The 20,842-nt window shown below is 36.8% G+C and overlaps 1 protein-coding gene across 4 annotated transcripts in view; it reads right to left on the bottom strand.

Annotated features, from left to right (window-relative positions):
* Nucleotides 1–13,103, bottom strand: part of LOC5563917 (protein Teyrha-meyrha) — a 112,719-nt gene extending 99,616 nt beyond the window's left edge. For 3 of the 4 annotated variants that reach the window (XR_002501644.1, XM_021851415.1, XM_001648185.2), the window contains exon 1: nt 12,214–13,103. Coding sequence is in view for 3 of the 4 variants with exons in the window: in XM_021851415.1 (XP_021707107.1) it covers nt 12,214–12,330 (117 nt within the window). In the remaining variant the exon portion in view is untranslated. The remainder of the gene's footprint in view (nt 1–12,213) is intronic. The other variant, XM_021851416.1, reaches the window with a different exon arrangement.
* Nucleotides 13,104–20,842: the final 7,739 nt, after the last annotated feature.

Here is a 20,842-nt window from a genome sequence, read left to right as displayed (position 1 = left end):
ATTGCATTGCACTTGCTATCTGTAGGGCAGTGATAGATTTTCATGAGGCTTTCTTTGAATTTGAACGAAAACACTGGTTTTTCATTCTTGATGATTGCTGATGATTAAATGATGGATACTTGAGCCTTAATAAAATAAATCGAGTTAATCTTGATAATTTATCGAACATTAGTGAACAATTATCTTTGACAGGACACAAGGGATGCTCTTAAACCGTTTGACTAATTATGTATTTCTCTTCAAATGATCTCTACAGTTTGATGCCAATATTTTCCCTTGGTCAATGCAGTTGTTACTGTGCGACTGTTTAACGAAATGGATTCGTGTACTTTATGTCCGTGGTATTCAAATTTGAGTAAAACTCACGTTAATTTTTATTTACAGTGGATTCATAACAATTCAACCAAGACTTATGAAGCTTTAGATTCGGATTTGTAGTGGCGTGGCAAAATGGTATTTATGTTCCCAAATTAATGTTTGCACGTTACAAAAATTCTTCTTTCCTGCGTTACGTCCCAACTGGGACAAAGCCTGCTTCTCAGATTAGTGTTCATCTTCCACAGTTATTAACTGAGAGCTTTCTTTGCCGATTGACCATTTTTGCATGTGTATATCGTGTGGCAGGTACGAAGATACTCTATGCCCTGGGAATCGAGAAAATTTCCTTTACGAAAAGATCCTCGACCAGCGGGGTTCGAACCCACGACCCTCAGCATGGTCATGCTGAATAGCTGCGCGTTTACCGCTATGGCTATCTGGGCCCCTAAAATTATACTGTTTAAATTCAAGATTTTGCCACCAGGTGACGCCAGTGAGCATGAAACTTTTGCTTTGTGGATATTTCAGGATTTAGAAGGATGATTTCTTCGACAAAGTTGTTCAGTAAGTTAAGGATAACCATTGATTGGTCTAGTAGACTGAAAATTTTGCCACCAGGTGACACTAGTGAGCATCACAGGATACTGACCAATTAGAAAGATGGCGTCTTCGGCAAAGTTGTTCAATAGCTCAAGGGCTATCATCAGCCAAGAAATTCGAGATTTCACTACCTGGCGGCACTAGTGAGCATGAAGCTTATGTTTCGCGAATATTTCATGATCTTGAGCATTTAGAAAGATGGCAGCTTCGGCGAAGACGCCATCTTTCTAGGTGCCCTCTGGCTTCTTAGATATTTGCAACACAAGTTTTCCATGTTAACTGGCGCCACCTTCTTCTTTCTGGCGTTACGTCCAGCTGGGACAGAGCCTGCTTCTCAGATTAGTGTTCTTGTGAGCACTTCCACAGTTATTAACTGAGAGCTTACTATGCCAATGACCATTTTTACATGCGTATATCGTGTGGCAGGTACGATGATACTTTATGCCCTGGGAAGTCGAGAAAATTTCCAACCCGAAAAGATCCTCGACCGGTGGGATTTGAACCCACGACCCTCAGCTTGGTCTTTCTGAATAGCTGCGCGTTTACCGCTACGGCTATCTGGGCCCCTGGCGCCACTTGTTGAAACGAATAAGAATCAACTAGCTCGATAAATGATTGCCCTTGACTTATTAAACAACTTTGCCAAAAACGTCATCTATATAACTGGTCAGGATTCTGAGATATCTGCAAAACATTCATGCGCAATAGTGCCACCTTGTGGTAAAATTTTGAATCAATTAGCTCGATCAATAATAGTCCTTCAATTGTTTAACAACTTTGTCGAAGACGCCATCTTTCTAAGTGGTCAGGCTCCTGAGACATTTGCCGGATTCGTGAAAAATTTGAATCAACATTTTTCGTTGAAATATTTTTAATACATTGATGGTGCTTCTCTTTCTAATATTCATCAATCTGTAAAAATAAAAGTTTTAACGAAAATTTGGTCCTCATCCGAGTGGTTAGAGTCCGCGGCAACAAAGCAAAGCCATGATAAAGGTGTCTGGGTTCGATTCTCGGTCGGTCCAGGATCTCTTCGTGATGGAAATTTCCTTGACTCCGCTGTCAAAATCAATCAATTCAGCAAAACCATAAAATTACTAAAATCAATGCAAGATTTCGTTGGACAAATGTCTACATTTAGGCTGCGATTCGAGGTGTTTTTAATTTTAGAATAACCGAAAAGCAAATGACTTGTAAGAGTTTGACCAATACTTTCGGGCTATGCTTTTAGTAAGTAACGGTATTCTCAATACTAACGAATATTTTTTGCATATGCGATCAATGTTACCCCATCTGTTATCAACTAAGTAAAAAAGTCGCCTTACACTTTTTTAATCATGATTAAAACCTTCAGAAAACAAGATTTAGCTATAGGAGCCAGTACTTTTATGTAATTTAAAATAAGACAACATTTGCATTTTCAAATGAAAATTATAGGAAATATTCTAAAAGTTGATCAATGTTATTCCGGATAACGGTATGTCGTCTAGTTCTACAATTCAAACAAATTACAACACTGCGAAACACGTTTTTGTCTCAAGCACCAAAATACCACTATTTACTCAATTAGGGGTTGCTGAATCCATTGCCGATTTCAAAAATATCATAGCACGTCTAGTTTTTGAGATATTGACTGTTGAAAATGCTAAATTTGACGATTTCAGCCAACTTGCATACAAGTTTTCTAACTTGTATGGCAATTTATTTACTTAGCTTGTCACAAAATTCAAACTTCATGTGTTAAACAATACTTTTCAACGAAGCTCATAATTCTTCCGTTGGTAAAATGTTATTTTTTGGTGGTTCTGAAAAGTATTGTCTTATGCCATATAAGAAAAACGAAGAATTTTATATGGAGACTGCAAGCATGTTGAAAAAATCGATTTAAATTGAATTTAATGGCAAAATTTACAATCAAATTATATCAAAATTGAAAGTTCAAGTTCTATTTTGCATGATTGGTGGATTAAATCACAAAAATGTTTAATAAATTATACTTTAAATTTCATGTAAACATTGATAAAACCTGTGTTTTATACAACTTTGGCGACCTGTAGCTAAAAATTGTGACGTGCTGGAACATTTCTGAGAACGGCATCAAATTCAGCGACCCAAAATCTACTAGAGACACATAATTTGATCCTCGAGACAAGCAAAAATGTCATTTTTGTTACGCTGTGCAATCAATTACAATAAAGAATGCAGAATTAACATTGGAAATTGTGTATTTCATGATTTAGGTTGTTCTCATTTTAAACCTCAAAAGCCCGATCCGTACCTTACATTTTCAATCCGATCCGTACCTTTAATTTGAAATAAATTCAAAGGATAATGCGATTAGTTGGTCTTACAATCTTTGGGTGGGAAATCCCCCTGACCCCTGCCCCTTTACTGGGTTACTAAATAAGCGTGGACACTAGGGTATTTTTTCTGATTCCAATTGTTTATCTTATTGTAACAAAACGCTCAATTTAGAGTGGGGTTTTGAACAAAATGTTAGTTTTGCCGTTTGAGGACCTGGTCTCAATGGAATCGGTACCGGATGTTCCGGATTATGGTTACATGGAGTCGAGTTTGATGTTACTTAGAAACCATATTGTGCGATACATCAATTCACATCCATGGAATATGTTCATTGGAACGCCAAATAACACTTTATATTATCAATAGCCACATTGGAACCGGTTCCGGACGGTCCGGATTGCGATTTCATGGTGTCATGTTTGATATCTTAGCAACCATATCATGCGACACATCAAATCACATCTACGCAATGCAAGATGTTCATTGCAACGCCAATTTACACTTTATATTATCAATAACAACACTGGAACCGGTTTCGGATGTTCCGGATGATGGTTCTATGGTGTCATGTTAGATATTACATAGAAACCATATCATGCAATACATCAATTCACATCCATGCAATGAAATATGTTCAATGGAACACCAAATAACACTTGGCCACATTCACATCCATGCAATGAAATATGTTCAATGGAACACCAAAAACACATGGCCATAGAACTTGTTCTGGATGTTCCGGATTTTTCGATTATCAGGTGACTCGATTATCCGGCATTCGATTATCCGGAATTTTAGACTCGATTATCCGGAATATATTCTTTGATATTCTTGTTTTTCAGTTTTTATGTTTAATTTTGAGATAATTTAGTTTTGCAGTACAATCGAGTCCGACCTGTACTTAGAAACTAGTGATCCTTCATAAAAGAGATTCGCGGAAACAGACATTTCTGTCAAAGTGTGAGATGTGAATTGATGTGTTGCATGATGTGATTTCTAAGTAACATCGAATACGATCTCATAGAACCATGATCCGAAACATCCGGAACCGGTTCCAATGTGACCATTTATAATATAATGTGTTATTTGGTGTCCCAATGAACATATTTCATTGCGTAGATGAAAATTGTTGTGTTGCATGATAAAGTTTCTAAGTCACATCAAACACGGCCCCATGAAACTATAATCCGGATCTTCTGTCCGGCTCCATTGTGGCCAGGTCCTCAAAAGGCAAAAGTAACATTTTGTTCAAAAACCCACTCTAAACTGAGCGTTCTGTTATAAGAATAACCATTGGAATCCAAATAATACCCTCGTGTCCATGCTTTTTTATTTGTCCAGAAAAAGGAGAGGGGTCAGGGGAGATGTCCCACCCAAGGATTGCAAGACCAACTAACCGCATCAACTTTAGAATTTATTTTAAATTAATTAATCTAGCAGTCTCCAAATAATGGCCATTTGAAAATTGAAGGTACGTCCCGGGCTTTTAAGGGTTCATACAAAGCAACTATGGGTCAGTTTCCAGTACAAGATATGATTAAAAATTATGATAACACTAAACAAACTGAATTACATTCCTAGCATCGCAAAATATAGTTGTTAATTGCTATAAATTTGCGGTTATTCACGGAAATTTGTCGATTTCGAAAGAAATTTCAGCAGTCGTTCATTTCAAAGATGCAGTTCTCATTATGGATCAAACCGACCAATATTACATTTAAGACACTATAACAGCAATTCATCTGCGATGTAAATGAATGATTTGTTAGTGAAAGCATACGTTTTGGCATTTTTTCGTAACACTGATACATAACTGTGGGGTGATTTTAAGATACTTGTAAAAGATTGTCATGTTTGTAAGGTTATTTTACATATTTTCGAGCATTGTTAACATAATTGTTAAATGTAACCCAATAAAAAATATTCTTATATTATTCATTTAAAACATGACCTCAACTTTCAGAAAAAAAAATACAAAATATAGTCATAAGGTATATAGTCGGGGCCCAGATAGCCGAAGCGGTAAACGCGCAGCTATTCAGCATGACCAAGCTGAGGGTTGTGGGTTCGAATCCCACCGGTCGAGGATCTTTTCGGATTGGAAATTTTCTCGACTTCCCAGGGCATAGAGTATCTTCGTACTTGCCACACGATATACACATGCAAAAATGGTCATTGGCATAGTAAGCTCTCAGTTAATAACTGTGGAAGTGCTCATAAGAACACTAAGCTGAGAAGCAGGCTCTGTCCCAGTGGGGACGTAACGCCAGAAAGAAGAAGAAGAGAAGTCATAAGGTTTGAGTGCCAGTACTTGCCTTGAAAATATAATCTTGCAAACTATTTTAGAAATATTCAAAAAACTGATCAAATTACCATGGATTAAGGCAACGATATTTTAATTTTTTTGATAAGAATTACGTGTGGACAAATTAATTAAACTGCATGAGAATAATAAATTCATACAGGTTTGCAGGACACTGGTTACAGGTTGTCTGTTAAAAGCATGTACATTAGGGTGCGGCTTATTTTTCAAAAGTTCTTAAACCCAAAAATTCGTGTGCTCTACTGAATGCAAATCACATTAAAAGAGAAACCTCAAAATCTGAGCCAAAAATATTAATATTTAGAGATGGCGCAAGCGTCTTGAAGGTGAATTTTCAAGTTATAAAAAATGACTTTCAGTGAAGTAAACATAACTTTGTTATTTTTCAACCGATTTTAAAACTTTTAGCACCATTATCTTTAAAATTAAATTAATGACAACTTCGTAGAATTTGTACGCGTCGTTGATGATTGTTGCTAATTCATCTCACGATTTCGAATCAAAGAAAATTAGTTGGTTTTGCACTGACACAGCTGAAAAAGTATCAGCATACTTTATGCATGTTGGCGCATACAGTGATACATTTTCAAGTCAATATAAACTATCAAAACTGAGTTTTATTAATTTGAAATCAAAACTGAAAAGTCATCATTGTTGCCAAAACGAATGACGGGCTACTTAGCCTTAATGTACATACTCGAGGTTTAACGATCAACGCTTCGTCATCGTAATCATCGTCATCATCGAAACTTCAAAAGCAGTTTTTCTGTTCAAAACTGAAAACTATTCGATGAAAATGTGTTCACTGTGTCTCGGTTGGAGATCAGAATACAGTGAACATATCTTCCTGTGAATTTTCTTGATTGTGAACGGAAAAACTGCTTTTGAAAATTCGAAATCAATGACGGATCCTGCCCCCTTAATTATGTAGTGCAAGATATAATAGATTCCAGCGATCAATGGACTCACTGTAGCAGTAGCTACTGTCACTAAGTATAAAGAATAAAATTACGTTTAATCAAATGGACATATGGCATAAGGACGTTTTGCCGAATAAGGCATCATTGAGTAGTAGTGCAAAACAAAGTGAAGGAACAGCCTATTATCAAATGACGGCAAATTTCAAAGTATGAAATATTGTCAGCTAAGTACAACTAAATATTAGAACAGTATAAATATAAAGAACAGCCTTCTATTCTAAGAAGACAAACCTAAGCTTTAGTCAAATGTCCATAAGCCAAATACACTATCCGTCATAAATACGGACTTGCTTTAACAAGTATTGCAACATATTGACTGAATATTGACTCACCCTGAAAAGTTTAGCGTCACCTCAAGACAGGAACATTCATGATGGTATGTCTCGAAGTGCTGATGATCTATAATGGTGCGGTCTTTAGCAAAGTTGTTGCAATTTTGCCGCTAGAGGGCATGTAAAATTGAACATTTTAAGCATGTTCTATCTTCTGATCTACCTGAGATAGAAAGTTCGAGTCTTCGGCAAAGTTATTCAGAATGTCATGGACATCAGGAAAACTGGTAATTTGATTCAAAATTTGGCCGCTAGGTGGCGCTAGTGATAGATAAGATAGAAAGTTCGAGTCTTCGACAAAGTTGATCAAGTTCATGGACTTCCAAATTGCAAACAGTTTGGTACTAAATTTTGCTGATAGGTGGCGCTAGTGAGCATATGAAATTGTGCATTCTTAACTAGTTTTATCTTTTGATCCAAATAAGATAGAAAGATCGAGTCTTCGGTCTTCGGAAAAGTTGTTCAAAAAGTCAGGGACATCCGAAAAGCAAACCGGTTGGTTCGTAATTTTACTGTTAGGTAGCGCTAGTAAGCATATTTAATCAAACAATTCCTATCTTGGGAATCAGATGAAATTGAGAGCTCGAGTCTTCGGTAAAGTTTTTCAGAAAGTCAAGGATATCTGGTCGGGGTTCTGCTATACCGCACCAAGTGCCAAAAGCATTATTCTGAGATATTTAACTTTAAAGTTCACTCATCTGCGAATAAATCGCAAATGACTCATTTGAAAATGTCACCGTTCACAAATGACTAACAGGGTCCAATAAGTAACTCAAGTTAGAATATTTAAAAAAATCATCAAATATTTTCCATTTAATTAGATTTGATTTCAAATCAAGAGGTACTCAGTTCGCTCTGGCTGCACAAAAATTGAAGAAAATGGTTTTCAGTTCGGTATGGCTGAACGTGTTTCATGATTTCCAGGAACACAGGAGAAAAAAAAAAAAGGGTTCATGTCATTGCCATGCATGTTGGACTGCTTGTCACAAATGTTTATGCACTATGAACGGAAAAGATTTGTAATTTTCCATAGAACTGGCCACAATGTAGTGGTATGAATTGGTACAAGCCAATTCGTATTCTAACGTATTCTACCAACTTTCTCTTGATGGATTATCTATTTCAACAGAAGAGTTATTGAACCAAGTCCCTCACGCATCCAAAGATTTGAAAAGACAATAATGATGTATTTAAAGATTGTGACGATCGAAGAAAACCATGAATTTGTTCTGCCAGAGCGCACCAAGTTACTCGCATTTAGCACACTTTGGTTGAACAAGTTCACGATTATTTATGTGAAGTGGATACCAGGAATGGCATGCATTTCATCATTCCCGTTGCACATGAAACTGATTGTGCTTTATTGTTCAAAAATAGTTATAAAAGCTGAAAGTTGATTGATTTTATATGACTCCCTGACTTGATTGATTTTATATGACTACCTTGTCCCTAAAAAATATTAATCGGGATTCGAACTCGTGTCCTTCGAGTGGTGATTAGGCGTGCTACCTATCGGTCATTTTGAACTGTTGAATTGAGAGGGAATAACTCGAAATAAGCTGTGCGCGATCTGATTAAGGAGGCTTGATGATGAAAACAGGTGAAAACGTTATTGTCTGAACAGCTAAAGCGCACCAAGTGCTTCCAAATTATTCAGACAACATCAAATTTAAATGTCTTGTTTTTTATCTCGGCTCCTGCATGGACCCATCGACATATTATACACTACCCGTCATAAATACGGACTCACTGAAATAAGTATTGCAACACTCAGCTGAATATTGAATCACTCCCGAAAAGTTTAGCATCACCTCAAAACAGGTTAATTCACATTGCTATATCTCGAGATCCTTACGACTTGCAAAGAAGCGATCTTCAGCAAAGTTGCTCAGGGGTTCAAGGACATCCGGAAAGCGATCAGTTTAGTTCGAGATTTTGCCGCTAGGTGGCGCTAGTGGGCATGTAAAATTGAGCATTTTGAACTAGTTCTAGCTTGTGATCCATAAGAGATAGAAAGTTCGGGTCTTCGGCAAAGTTGCTCAGGGGTTCAAGGACATGCGGAAAGCGAACAGTTCAGTTCGCGATTTTGCCGTTAGGTGGCGCTAGTGGGCATGTAAAATTGAGCATTTTGAACTAGTTCTAGCTTGTGATCCATAAGAGATAGAAAGTTCGGGTCTTCGGCAAAGTTGCTCAGGGGTTCAAGGACATCCGGAAAGCGATCAGTTTAGTTAACGATTTTTCCGTTAGGTGGCACTAGTGAGCATGTAAAATTGAGCATTTTGAACTAGTTCTAGCTTGTGATCCATAAGAGATAGAAAGTTCGGGTCTTCGGCAAAGTTGCTCAGGGGTTCAAGGACATCCGGAAAGCGATCAGTTTAGTTCGCGATTTTGCCGTTAGGTGGCACTAGTGAGCATGTAAAATTGAGCATTTTGAACTAGTTCTAGCTTGTGATCCATAAGAGATAGAAAGTTCGAGACTTCGGCGAAGTTGTTAAGAAGGCCAAGTACATCTGGAAGACAAACAGTTAGGTTGTAGATTTCGCCGATCCATATTCAAGTGATTCAGGTTTGATTCGCTTTATATTCAAAAGCTGCAGGTCTGAAAGTGCATAGTTTGAAATGCTCAATTTTACTTGCTCACTTGCGCCACCTAGCGGCAAAATCGTGAACTAATCTGTTTGCTTTCCGGGTGTCCTTGAACCCCTGAGCAACTTTGCCGAAGACCCGAACTTTCTATCTCTTATGGATCACAAGCTAGAACTAGTATGAAATGCTCACTAGCGCCACCCAGCGGCAAAATCGCGAACTAAACTGTTCGCTTTCCGGATGTCCTTGAACCCCTGAGCAACTTTGCCGAAGACCCGAACTTTCTATCTCTTATGGATCACAAGCTAGAACTAGTTCAAAATGCTCAATTTTAAATGCTCACTAGCGCCACCTAGCGGCAAAATCGCGAACTGAACTGTTCGCTTTCCGGATGTCCTTGATCCCCTGAACAACTTTGCTGAAGATCGCTTCTTTGTAAGTCGTAAGGATCTCGAGATATAGCAATGTGAAATTACCTGTTTTGAGGTGATGCTTTCCAGGGTGATTCAATATTCAGCTGTGTGTTGCAATACTTATTTGAGTGAGTCCGTATTTATGACGGGTAGTGTATATAAAGCGAAGGCAAACGTTTAGCAAATGTTGATATCTTTTTTTCATACAAAAATACGATTTTTATATAAATGATACTTGGTGCGGTGTGACTGAACAAAATTTCAATGACATTAGATCAGCACCACCGAAACAATACTGTATTTTACAAAGCCGTTAACTTACATGACATATTAAAATCCGATGGTGTTTTTACTGTATGTTGTCCGGAATGGCCGCTTAGCAATATTTGAGGAAGAATTTAAAAAAATGTTGTCTTTAATCAGAGTACTAAATTACCTCCAATCACAAGCTAAGGTTTATGGTTCGCTCTGGTTGGATACAATTTCAGTTTTACATATCCTGCTAGAGGAAAATTTTGAATTTACTCAACGAGGGGTGGTTCAAATGATTCGATATCTTAAATGTAGATAGGTTATGATAATCTGAATCCTCTACTGTAAATAAGTCATTTTTGAAAAAAATTGGCGTTTGGTGCGGTTTAGCAGAACCCAGACCATCTGGAAAACAGATTGATTTATATATTTTAAACTTCATACAAGTTCTATCTCATATTTTTGATAAGGAAGAATGTTCAAGTTTTTGGCAAAGTGGTCAAATGGTGGTGGAATGTTCAAGTTTTTGGCAAGTGGTCAAGGTAATCCGAAAGGCAAACAGTTTAGCTCGTAATTTTGTCACTAGGTGACGGTACTCACACGGATAAAAATCTGATCCCCACAACATGATTTACAAATCATGAAATTCATAAATTGGTTAGGTCATAATATCAGGATCACAAATCATGGTTCCTGGAGTCATAATCATGATTCCTCATAAGCGTAACATCCAGTGTGAAAACACTAAGCGGCGCACTTTGCTTCATCTCATTCGTATCGATCACTCTGAATTCAATATGTCGAAGCGGTTGAGTGGTAGCGTACGTGGCTCACAATCGGAAGGTTCTTGGATCGAATCTCAATGCGTGCTATTTTTAACTTTTTTTTGTATTTTGTCGATCATAAACGGATGCGCGACTCAGCATTTTTGGCATTTGAATCATGATTCCGAGTAATCAGCTACAAAAATCTAACGCGTGTGTTGCGTTACGGCAATCTGACTCATGATATCATGAGTCCAAATCATGGTGTATTTTCATAAGACGAAAACACGCTGGAATCATGATTTCATGAGTCATAATCTTGTTTTTGGATTCTGATTTCTACCCGTGCAGCATGTTGAATGAAGATTTTTAAGCTAGTTGTGTATTGTGATCCTAATGAAATAGCATGTTCGAGTCTTCGACAAAGCTGTTCAGACAGACAAAGAAATCCGGATGTCACTAACGTTAATGAGTTCCGAGGTTGCCAAGAAACCCAATTTTTACTCTGGTTCTTCAACACTTTGTCGAAATATGGAACATGAAGTTATGGAGGGTTGACTGTTATTAAATCTTATGATTTAATAAAATAGAATGTCCATAATGTTGTTCAGATAGCCTTTGGCATTTGGAAGTGAAAATGAATAAGATCAGAATCATATCATATTCAAGTGATTCAGGTCTGATCCATAGCATAGTCAAGTGTTTCAGACCTGATGCATTTTTTAAAGATTTGGATATTTTTTACTTCATGTGCGAGTGATTCATGGCTGACGCACATCATATTCAAATTATTCAAGTCAAAATCTCTTCGTTTGATTCAGGATTGATTATCTGGTCTACTTAATATTTAACAAATCATGTCAGATAACATCATATTCAATAGTTCCGGAAATGTGAGCGGGTCTTGGACACTTCATATTTCAGTGATTCCGTCCTGATTCGCTTCGTTTCCTAGTGATTCGTGTTTAAATCATTGGATATTCAAGACTCCAATTTTCTATCTTATCTTGATCAGAAGATATAACTCGCTTGAAATCCTTAATTTTGTTTGCTTACTAGAAGAACCAAACTATTTGCATTCCGAATGTCCTTGACCTGCTGAATAACTTTGCGAATCGGCGAATAGTTTTCCCGGGATCTAAATTGAGCTGTTGTACTCCATTGATCTGTATCGTTCTTTTCACATTTTTCCTACTGTTGCATTCAGCATAATGTAGTTTTTTTTTTCTGCATTTACATACATCTGCTACTTGATACTATTCCATAGTACATTACACTCCAAATGTTGCTCCATTACCAACATAAAGCACAGTCAAAAGATAAATTTTTCGAATCCCTTACATGAGAATTAAATGGTCTTTGAATGCGAAGCGCGTCACTTAATCCATTCGCAGCCTGGGAGAACACAACTAGCGCTGGCGATGACATGTGCGAAGATCCATAGCTGGGATTATCCATTGCACGACTACAGGTGATTGCACCATACAAATCAATAACGAACAAAGGCTAACAGTGTCATTAGCATGGGTAAACATTTAAGCACTAAAAAGCTCTATCACAATTATTATGTGTGTACGTTTTCAGCTCCCAGATTTTTCGCAATTCTTCGTTAAAATCACTTTTCTTTTCAATGCCGTTTTAGACGGAATGGGTTTGCTAACAGTAAACAATACACTAATGTACACTAATAAGCTCGATGAATTGTACAACACGATCATGAATCAAAGGGTTTCATTCAGTATTTCTTCATCGCCCCAATGACGACTGGTCCATCCACACTATCCACAGTGTACGTCACCGGATATCACACTCCACTAGCTCGCATATGAACTGCAACTAAATCTAATGTTACTCACTGAACTGCAGTTCGGTGGACAGTTGCCCAAGGTAGTCATTTAAAATGTTCACTAAACAGAGAGCTTCACACTAAGCACACTCACATTCACGGAGGTGCGCTGCAATGGCTCCCCAATAGTCCAGCGTCAACGTGGGAGCTCTCATGGACAGGGTTGTACCGAGGGCGGTAGTGCCCAGATTAGGGGAAAGGGGAGGGGTTGAAATCATACACTTAGCACAGGGGGTGGGGTCGGATCAAAAGTAGAACACGAACGTTGTGTTGTCGTCACAATTAACTAACTCGCGGCGGTGGCGACGGCAAGCGATATGCACAGTAGCAAAAACGAAAATCACGTCCTTCCGCAACTGACACCTGAGATGTACTGAAGTTGTAACGCAGATGCATGCAATCAATCCTCGCAATGGTAATGGGCCCGCAGTACGCCTGAGCGCAAACGGGACAGAACGAGATGGAAATATACATGCACAGAGGAAGAAACATGGCAAATGAGGGCTGGGTTTGGTGGAAAACGTGGCTTGCCAGAAGTCTGTCGCAGTTGATGCAAACCAGTTCTGCTGCGGAGTTCATATTCCAACACTGAGACTCTTCCTCTCTCGCGTTATCTACAATACAACGTGCGGTCTGCACGCTGGTTGGTGAGTTTCACGTGAGAGAGTATCACACTGCTCTTCGGTTACTCTCGCTTGTCAGTTATGTACATTCAACACATAGCGAAACATTGAATGGCCTGGCCCATTGCCACATCGTTAGCGCAAGCGTATTTGGGGGCGTGGTCTGTCATTTGAGTAGGTATACTACTACTGTATGTTGCTGCTTGCTACTAGTGCTATTATGAACTAGGTCGACTGCAATATGAACTCAAACCCGTCAAGAGTGGGTGACTTTTCCGGCGACTGCTGCTAGAAGCATAGAGCTGTGGGAGTTGGTGGAAAAAATAAGCTGGGTAGTGGACTCCTATCAGTGGCTTTTCTTCGTGTGATTGGTTGTTGTGATTTTAATAAACTGATGGCTACAGTAGTGGTGATGATACGGTTTGCTGGTTTATTGACATTCGTTATTGCGTTGAAAGTACAGCTTTTCAAATACCAACGAAATTATTTCCGAAATGGTGCTATAATTTTGCCTTTTACTCTCTTTGTTTATCGATAACAATGAAATTTTCACAAAAGTACAAATTCCAATGCCATCCAGAATTTGAATTCTTATGTTAACATTCGATAAACGATTATCATTCTATTTGTTACTTTCCAGACATTTCGTAAGATGTTTCGAACTATAATGTGACTTTTCTGAATTGTTGAAAGTTTTGCTTTGAGAAGCCGTCCATATATAGTCGACAATAAAAAACTCGGTTTTGAATCTCCTCCATCCTCCACGTGGACAAAAATGTGCATTCCGTCAATTCCTACTCACCATCTGCTCTTCACATTATCCAAGTAGAAGATTGCAAAGGATTTTTTATATTCGGTAAGCTTCTAAAATTATTTGCAATACTTCATACTTTTCAGAAACTTTTAACATAACGAACATTTGACTTTTTTTTTATTTATTTTTTTCTGAATACCTGGATTGTTCAAACTTTTTGAATCGTGGGGACAATCTCAAATATAATATTGTGCAGCGGGCCAATTTTATTAGCACTTCAAATTCAAAAGTTTTGGTGATATCAAATGAAAATGATAAACAATTTACAGAGAAACCTAAAATTAACACTCAAAGCAACCTTATTCCTATATAAATACACTGGGGAACTTCGTTTGCATTGTTAGGCAGCAGTTTCAGGCAAAATATTTGGTCGGAGATGCATAAATACGGATATTTAAACAGTTTTGTAAATAAAATCACACAAGATCGTCCATAATTAGCAATTCCTGGTGGGTCCGCAATATGCACATCGGCAGCGAGCCAGACAGCATGGGAATCATATGGAGGGTCCGTAATAGTAAACGTCAAATTAGAAAGCATTTCTTTTTTTCAATTTCTTTATTAGTATCATTCCAAACATTACATTAATTTCTTATATCTAGGTGTTCTAGATATAAGAAATTAATGTAATGTTTGGACACTATCATCCAACAACACTATCATCCTAATTTGGTAAAACAAATTTCAGATTTTATTAACATTTTGATAACATCATATTACATTTCATTTGCCGTAGCAGTTCAGATTTTTTACATGTGAGTTGATTTCACATGCTTAAGCTAAGTATGCTGTTCCGCTCAAGAAAAGTAAAAATTTCTGCGAAAGAAATGGTCAAGAAATTTTCTACAGTGAGCTCCATTTGAAATGACATTTCTTTTCAACTGCGTACTGCGATCAAAGAAAAATGCTTTTCTTGACCATTTCTTGCAAGAAATTTTCCACGCATCGAGATAGGCGATTACTTTTCTGTTGAAGTGCATACTTCCCATTATAAGAGAAAAAAAAAAACACGTTATCAATTTACCTAACCTAACTTAACCTAATTATCGTCTTCTTTCTGGCATTACGTCCCAACTGGGACAGAGCCTGCATCTCAGCTTAGTGTTCTTATGAGCACTTCCACAGTTATTAACTGAGAGCTTACTGTGCCAAAGACCATTTTTGCATGCTTATATCGTGTGGCAGGAACGAAGATACTCTATGCCCTGGGAAGTCGAGAAAATTTCCAACCCGAAAAGATCCTCGACCGGTGGGATTCGAACCCACGACCGTCAGCTTGGTCTTGCTGAATAGCTGCGCGTTTACCGCTACGGCTATCTGGACCCCTAACCTAAATTAACCTAAATATATAACGCATAAATCGTTGCAATAGAAGATTGTAACGATTTTTGCTTGAAGTTAATAATTATTTTATTTGACATTGGTTCCAATGCTTCAACATTTGTTCCAATGTTTCAACATTGGATATTCTATGAAACTTATTAGTACTACAGTACTGACCCGATTTTGTCAGCACCTTTTAACCGAGAACTTTTTACGCAAACGATTTTACTATCACATTTTCTCCAAATCTAATTCAACTCTGTTGAAGTTACTATGAATATGCGTAACTCAGAGAAGAAAATATTCTGATAACTTGTTCTCTTTTTGAAGGAGAGCTGAAAAATGTTTTGAAAACGGGGCTGACAAAATCGGGTCATCAATGTATTCCATGGAGGAAGCTTCAGAATCATTTTGAAAATTTTATTTTGAATTCTCTGCAGCGATTTCTTCCTGGTATTAAAACAGCTATTCCATATTGGTACATCATACAACATGGCTGGCGTGAAAATTTGTTTGAAGATATTAACTTTTCATAAAAAGCTTGTTCTTAAGACAATGTTTTGATTTTTTATTAATAAGGGGATAGAGATATGTTACATTTGGCTTGAATGCCCTCAATGTGATTTTTGAAAGTTAAATTTTTATCTTGCATGAGCCCTAGATACTTAATTCCATCTGAACAATTTACTGGAACCCTTCTCATCGTGACAAAATGTCTACTTGAAGGTTTCAAATAAAGAGCTTTTGGTTTATGTGGGAATATGATTAGTTGAGTTCTGGAAGCATTGGGAGAAACCTTCCATTTTTGCAAGTATGAAGAAAACATATCCAAACTTTTTTGCAATCGACTACAGATGACACGCAGGCTTCGTCCTTTGGCGGAGAGGCCTGTGTCATCCGCAAACAAAGATTTTTGACATCCCTGAGGTAACTCAGGTAAGTCAGATGTGATAATATTGTATAATATTGATCCCAAAATGCTGCCTTGAGGAACACCAGCTCTTACAAGAAGTCTTTTAGATCTGGGGTTCTGATAATTAACTCGAAATGTACGATTTGACAGATAACTTTGAAATATTCTAACAATGTATATTGGTTTTTAATTTTACAATTAAACCTTCATGCCAAACACTGTTGAATGCTTGTTCCATGTCTAGAAGAGCAAGACCAGTAGAAGAGCCTTCAGATTTGTTGGAACGAATCAAATTTGTTACACGTAAAATTGATGAGTGGTCGAATGTCCATGACTGTTCATTGGCAAAAAAATGAATTTTCATTAAAAATAACCTTCTCAAAAAGTTTACTGATAGAGGAAAGCAAACTGATTAGACGAAGCTAGGGGCTTCTGGAGGATTTTTGTCTGGTTTTAAAATTGGAACAACCTTAGCATTTTTCCATTTGTCAGGAAAATATGCTAATTGAAAACATTTGATATATATATCAACTAAGAATGATAAGCTACTTTCTGGAAGTTTCTTGATGAGGATGTAGAAAATTCCATCATCACCAGGAGCTTTCATATTTTTGAATTTTTTAATAATAGTTTTTTTCAAAATTTCAGATAACTTCCAAAAGGGCTTAGAGCCAGGAATCCAATTGAGAAATTTTATTTTCAAAATTTTTGTTTCTTAATTGTGCATAACGTTTCTTGATTTATTTCTGCAAATCCTGCCATATAATTTTCATAGCAGGGTCGCGAGTGCGTTGAAATTGCTTTCTCCTCACGTTTTTAAGGCGGATCAAGAGTTTAAGATCATCGTCTGTAACCACGGATTCAAATTTCAATTCACATTTCGGAATTGCAGTGCCCCTGACTTCAACAATGGAATTTTTTAAAGTTTCAAGAGCATTGTCAATATCAAGTTTTGTTTGTGAAGAAATGTTAACATCTAGATTAGAGTCCATATATGTTTCATATATATTCCAGTCGGCTCGAAAATAATTGAAAATGGAGCTGATAGGATTGAGAATCGTTTCATGGGATATTTGAAATGTAACAGGGACATGATCAGAATCAAAATCAGCATGAGTAACAAATTGGCTACAAAGATGACTAGAGTCGGTTTAGACCAAATCAATCGAAAATGGATTTCTGGAGGAGGAAAAACATGTAAGAGCACTCATCAAATAAAATACTGCCGTTGGAATTACTTTGAGAATTATTTCACGACCGATGTTTGGCACTAAAGTCCCCAATGACAAAAAAAATCTGACTTATTGCGAGTCAATTTTCGCAAGTCAGTTTGGAGCAAATTAATTTGCTATCCAGAGCATTGAAAAGGCAAAAAGGCAGCTAAATAAGTAAAAATTTACCAAGCTGTGTATCAACAGAAACACCTATAGTTTCAAAAACTTTAGTTTCAAATGACAAAACAGTTGATATTTTATACGCCTATGAATGATGATTGCAACTCCCCCACTTGCCTCATCAAGTCGATCATTACGATAAACAAAAAATTTGGATCTCTTTTGAGTGTAGATCCAGGTTTTAAATAAGTTTCAGTAATAACTGCTATATGCACGTTATTAGTTGTAAGAAAATTAAACAGCTCGTCCTCTTTACCATTCAAGGAACGAGCATTCCAATTTAAAATATTTAAATTATTTTTTATTGTATTTCAGTCATTGTGGTGGCTTTGAATATTAGATTAAATTGTTCAGTTAGAAAATTAAAATCAGAGGCAGACATATCACTTGAAGTGGGCACATATCAGATGATTTTCCGTTAGAATATTCGGAAGACGACGAGGTGGAGTAAAAGTTTTCCTGTGGTGGCAGGATTTTCCATTTGATTTGAAACAATTAGAACGAGTACTCATAGTATGTAAAAGGGAGGAGTTCAAATTACCTATTACGATATCGGCAAAGGATTTTCCTTGGGTAGATACATTGGAAATTAAAAGATTCGAACGGCTACCCGTCGGATTGAAATTAGTTTGTAAATGAGTATGATTCTAATCTTCCTGATGGGTATGATTCTTAATCAAGCGATTCCGGAAACGACCGTTATCGTAACGGAATTACTGTTCATTTGCCTGGCACGAGCCTCAACGACTCGCTCACGTGAAGGGCAAGTCCAAAAATTGGACTTATGATTGCCCCCGCAATTCGAACATATAAACTTGGTGGTATCATCCTTCACTGGGCAGACGTCCTTAACGTGAGAAGAACCTCCGCAAATCATGCATTTAGCATCAATGCGGAAATTTGTTGTACCATGACCCCACTTTTGGCACTGACGGCACTGAGTGGGGTTCTGGTAATTTTCTCCAGGTTTCTGGAAATGTTCCCATGTCACACGGACATCGAACATAAGTCTAGCTTTTCCTAATGCTTTAATATTATTTAGATCTTTTTTGTTGAAGTGAATTAAATGATATTCTTGGGAAAGCCCTTTCCAAACATTGCCAGATTGGGTTCTTATTTTTCATAATGATTACTTGGACTGGGGAAAATCCAAGTAAATCATTTATTTCATTTTTGATCTCTTCATGTGACTTATATTCACTTGAGAGACCTTTCAAGACGACTTTGAACAAACGTTCAGTTTTGTCGTCATAATTAAAAAAATTGTGCTTCTTCTCTTCAAGATGTTTGAGAAGAAGTTCGCGATCTTTAAGAGTTCCCGGCAAAACTCGACAGTCTCCTTTCTATGTGATTTGGAAGGAAACCTTGATTCCCCTATTGGAGTTCAAGATCTCCTGCCTAAATCCCCCAAAATCGGAACAACTAATCACGATAGGCGGCACTCTTTGCATTTGAATCGAAGAGTCTGGGCTAGAGACTGTCTAGAGCATCGAACTGATTGCTCAATTCGATGCAATTGTCAACATTATCCATTTTACCTTTGGAAGAAAGTTCGCATTCTGGAGAAACGTCCTTTCTTCCATTCTTGCCACGTTTAGTGACAGTTTTAAATCCCACTTTTTTGGAAGAGAGTTGTGTATTCAGAGATTCACCTTTCCTTTTGTTTGTAGTTGCAACCATGTTTAATTAATAAACGAAAGAAGACGAGACCGCCTAAGAGGTATTTTCCCAAGACGGTGTCCAAAAGGGATTACCACCGCTAGCTTTCGCCAACGGGTCCAACGAAAAATCGAAGGCACGGGTCCAAACAAGGATCGTAAAGGGATCAATAGTAGAAAAAATAGTACTGAAAAGTACAGTTTTAGTAGCACTGAAAAGTACCGTTTTGAATTTTAGCACTGAAAAGTACTGTTTTTGTAGCACTGAAAAGTACTGTTTTATTGCTTTAGGTAAAGAGAATTTGTGTACACACAGCACGAAGGTACGTTGCGCACTGAAATCAGAACTAGTTATTTATATGAACGTTCGATATATTTATACAATTTTATGAGTACCGATCTGTTCTATTTTGTTTCTTATCCGAAATAAGGATACACGTGTTTTTGGATTTTTCGATAAGGGTAACCAGAAAAATCGCTATTTTAGAAAAAAAATTATTTAAAAAAATATAAAAAATGAAAGCTAAAGTTTTTACTTTTCAGGACTTATATATAATTTCACAAAAATTGTTTTTTCACATGAAATAAAAAACAATAATTTCCGTTTTTTCGTGTTTTGAAGGTCTCTGGACCAAAGGGGTCATTGCTGTTCTCATTTTTTCTTGAAAGTTCAGAAAATTTTACGTTTACTGTCCAATTTTCAACGATGTATGTTTTTTAGTTTTTAAGATATTTTTTTTAATAAAAAATCAGTCATTTTTCATCGGCACGCACTGTAGGTCTCAGCGCATTAGATTTTTTATTTTAAAAAAATCATAACGTTCGAATAGCTCAACCGATTTCCAACCTTTTTTATGGAATCAAAGCTTAAGATTTCAACTTTTCAGAAAAAATATAAAACTTTGAAAAAATATTGTTTTTTACACTAAAATAAATGGAAGTTTCTCCAAGAACTAGAATTTTTATATTTTTTCATGTAACATAATATTTTTGTATAAGGACTGTTCATTTTATAAAGTAGACACCTTGTTTATGCTATATATTTTTTATTTATTGATGAAATCGTAAACGGTTTTCTGTGTATCGTTCAACTATTATTCTACAATGTTATGAAAATACAGAAACTTACAAAATGCTTTCGGTTGAAGAACTAAATAGTTTTTGCAAAAACTCCTAAGAAAAACTGTTCGTCAAGTTTAAGCATTTTTTTTTCGCATGAAAAAAATCCTAAATTTAATGAACAAATTGTATGTTGGTATCCTTTACTATTCAACTTAAGGTAGAGCTTTTAAAAACATCAATAATATTCCATCAGTTCCTGACGCTGAGTCACTTTAGTGATCTATTCCTTATGGTCAAATTTGCTGATACACCATCTTTTTACTACCAGCAAAAAAGT

Source organism: Aedes aegypti, chromosome 3, assembly GCF_002204515.2.
Source record: "Aedes aegypti strain LVP_AGWG chromosome 3, AaegL5.0 Primary Assembly, whole genome shotgun sequence".
Taxonomy (NCBI): Eukaryota; Metazoa; Arthropoda; class Insecta; order Diptera; family Culicidae; genus Aedes; species Aedes aegypti.
The sequence above is the reverse complement of the archived record's forward strand: the minus strand, read 5'-3'. Positions and strand labels throughout refer to the sequence as shown.